Raw genomic sequence first — 2,500 nt, 5'->3', positions numbered from 1 at the left:
CACGCTCTCAAAGTCATTTAAAACATACGTGTAACAACTGGTTCTCGTTGATCTACTTCTGTCGCCCTTTACAGCGGCTTTTAATTGAGTAATGAAAGTAAGAGAGAAGTTGCTATGGGTTTTTCACTACTACACTTCGTGATTTGGCTTTAAAATCGCGTCTCACCTTTTCTACCAATAAGAGTAAACGCAAAAAAAATCGCACCTTGCAAGCGCACAATTTTCCGGGCTTCGAGCAACTTCATACACTAGCTGCGAAATCTATTGGTTCACGGCATTTCGTGCATGACTCAATTGGTCATTGTGATAATTTTGGTTTTGGCCCCGATACTCAATGGAGAACTCAATTAAAAATCGCTAAAATGTGTGATCACTTTACGGGAAGACGTAATTGACCCTAAAAACATTCCTCGTTCTTTCAAGGGCCGCTTGCGGGATTTCCCGCGCACTCGAACAACTGCTTTAGACTCGAGTCCTGGTTGGCTCATTTCTTTCTCACCGTTTCTTGTGATTGGCAGGCCGTAACAAATTGCAAGTGTCTTATGTAATTGGATAAAAATCTTCACTACTTCGGCTTAAGTTTAAAGCTCAACTTTACCAAAGCGCTTTAGTCCCGTTCTGGTTGTTTAAATGCTCCATCACGTAAGAATAACCTTGACTATTTGCGATATGGAATCCTTTAAATAATGTCAAAGACCGAGACGGCCTGAATATTCGTGCCAATATAAAAATGCGAGCTGTTAAATTTAAAAACGTCACTTAAGCTCCAAGTGACTTGTCACGTGTCATTGAACGCGTGCGACATCTCTTACGCTGGTCACGTATCGAATTCTTCCGGTTGAAACTGAAATCTTTCAACACCCTTCCTGTTTGTCTAGGGTTGAGCCACCGGCGAATAACAATCGCTAAGTAGTTTTCTTACTGTTTTCCAAGCATCTTGTGGAGGAGTCTGTTGCAAAAAAAAAAAAAAGAAAGAAAAGTAGGTACATGCAAGACTAAAAAGGATGTATTTTTCTGAAGCGCGGGTTCTAGACGACAGGAGATCCTCGCACTCAACAATTTGAGCAGCATTCAGTTGCCTTCAACGGGATTCGAACCTTGGACCCGTTTCTCGAACGTCCCGAAACTTTACGGGACATTTTCGGGTGTCATAATTCCATTTATATCTCAAGAACGGAGAGGATTTCACACTCCTTTTTCCTTTGTGTTACCTTGATAACATGTTACAAGATCCGCTTTCCAAAACAAGCGGTTGGCAGTTTTCTCAAATGGCTTTTCGAGCCCGAAAAGTTATCGGGACTTTCGAGAAACGGGCCCCTGACCTCTCCAATGCCGGCGCAACGGGAACACCGCCCAAGAAATTGACCTGCTCCCAACTGAGTGGCTTCATAGCTCAGTTGATAGAGCATTGCACCAGCATTGCACCAGCATTGCACCAGCATTGCACCGGCATCGCAGATGTCATGGGTTTGAACCACCTGAATTTTCCAGGTGTCTATAAGAGATAACTGCTTTAATTGTCCAGATAAATAAGACGACCACTTTTCCCTTTCATGACTAAAAGACGTGTATAGCGCACGCTCTTATAGGTCAATTAAAGGGGCTAGGTCACGCAAGTTTTTGGCAATTTCAGCGCTGATCGAATGGTCATAGAATTAACTAAAATATCAAAATAACTGTTCAAAACTATAGAAGAACTCTAACAAAACACAGGGAAGCCAAGAAGGGACATGGATGGACAAAACTGGAGAGGATTGAAGTGGATTGAATTTGGGTAAATTTGAAAAACGTCGGCCCACCTTTTTTCAAATTTATATCAATCTATATCAAAATGTCATTTATAAAGCTGGAAAATCATTCTCAGTTGTTATGTGGCCGTGATTTTGCAAATGAAAGACTCTTGCTCTGCCAATTTGACGTTTAGAGCTCATAATTAACAAAATGAAACAAAATTACCTAAAATAGCGTGACCTAGCCCCTTTAAGAATTAAACAAAATTTATCCTCAGGGGGCCGCAATATATATTACAAAACAAAAAAGGCCTCTTTTGGTAATTGGAATATATTTCCAAGAAAATTTATCTTGGAATCAACATAGATAGGGGCGCTGCCTACAACTCTTATATCTAGCCGGGGTCAGGACGCTGCTATGACAACGGCTCTCGTGATTAGTTCAGAAAACAATGGGCACAACAAATTATACAAGAATGGAGCCCAATCCAATCACAACAGAGCTGTGTTCTGTAACGGTCCAGTGAAACAGGAGGTTGGAATAATCGATGACATTATGGTGGAGTGGTGGTTGGTATTAGTCTTCGTGCTGGAAAATTGACCGAGTCTAGAATACGAAAAAGAAGTCACTAACAAAAAGATGAGTATGTTTAGGTCAGGGTCGTTTCGCTCAGAAGAGGCTATGGGACGAAACGACCCGAAGGCCTTCAGCAACTTATGTTCATGTGGATAGGTTATGCGTCAAGAGTACCAGATACACTATCCATTCC

General features: G+C 41.5%; 1 protein-coding gene across 1 annotated transcript in view; it reads right to left on the bottom strand.

Moving 5' to 3' along the window:
- The window catches only part of LOC138011367 (zinc finger C3HC-type protein 1-like), a 15,925-nt gene that overhangs the window by 412 nt on the left and 13,013 nt on the right, over positions 1-2,500 (bottom strand). The window contains exon 9 of the mRNA XM_068858336.1: positions 1-949. This exon is cut by the window's left edge and continues 412 nt beyond it. Within this exon, the coding sequence (XP_068714437.1) occupies positions 875-949 (75 nt within the window). The 3' untranslated portion in view covers positions 1-874. The remainder of the gene's footprint in view (positions 950-2,500) is intronic.

This window comes from Montipora foliosa, chromosome 7 (assembly GCF_036669935.1).
Source record: "Montipora foliosa isolate CH-2021 chromosome 7, ASM3666993v2, whole genome shotgun sequence".
Taxonomy (NCBI): Eukaryota; Metazoa; Cnidaria; class Anthozoa; order Scleractinia; family Acroporidae; genus Montipora; species Montipora foliosa.
This window is presented reverse-complemented; position numbering and strand designations above follow the sequence as displayed.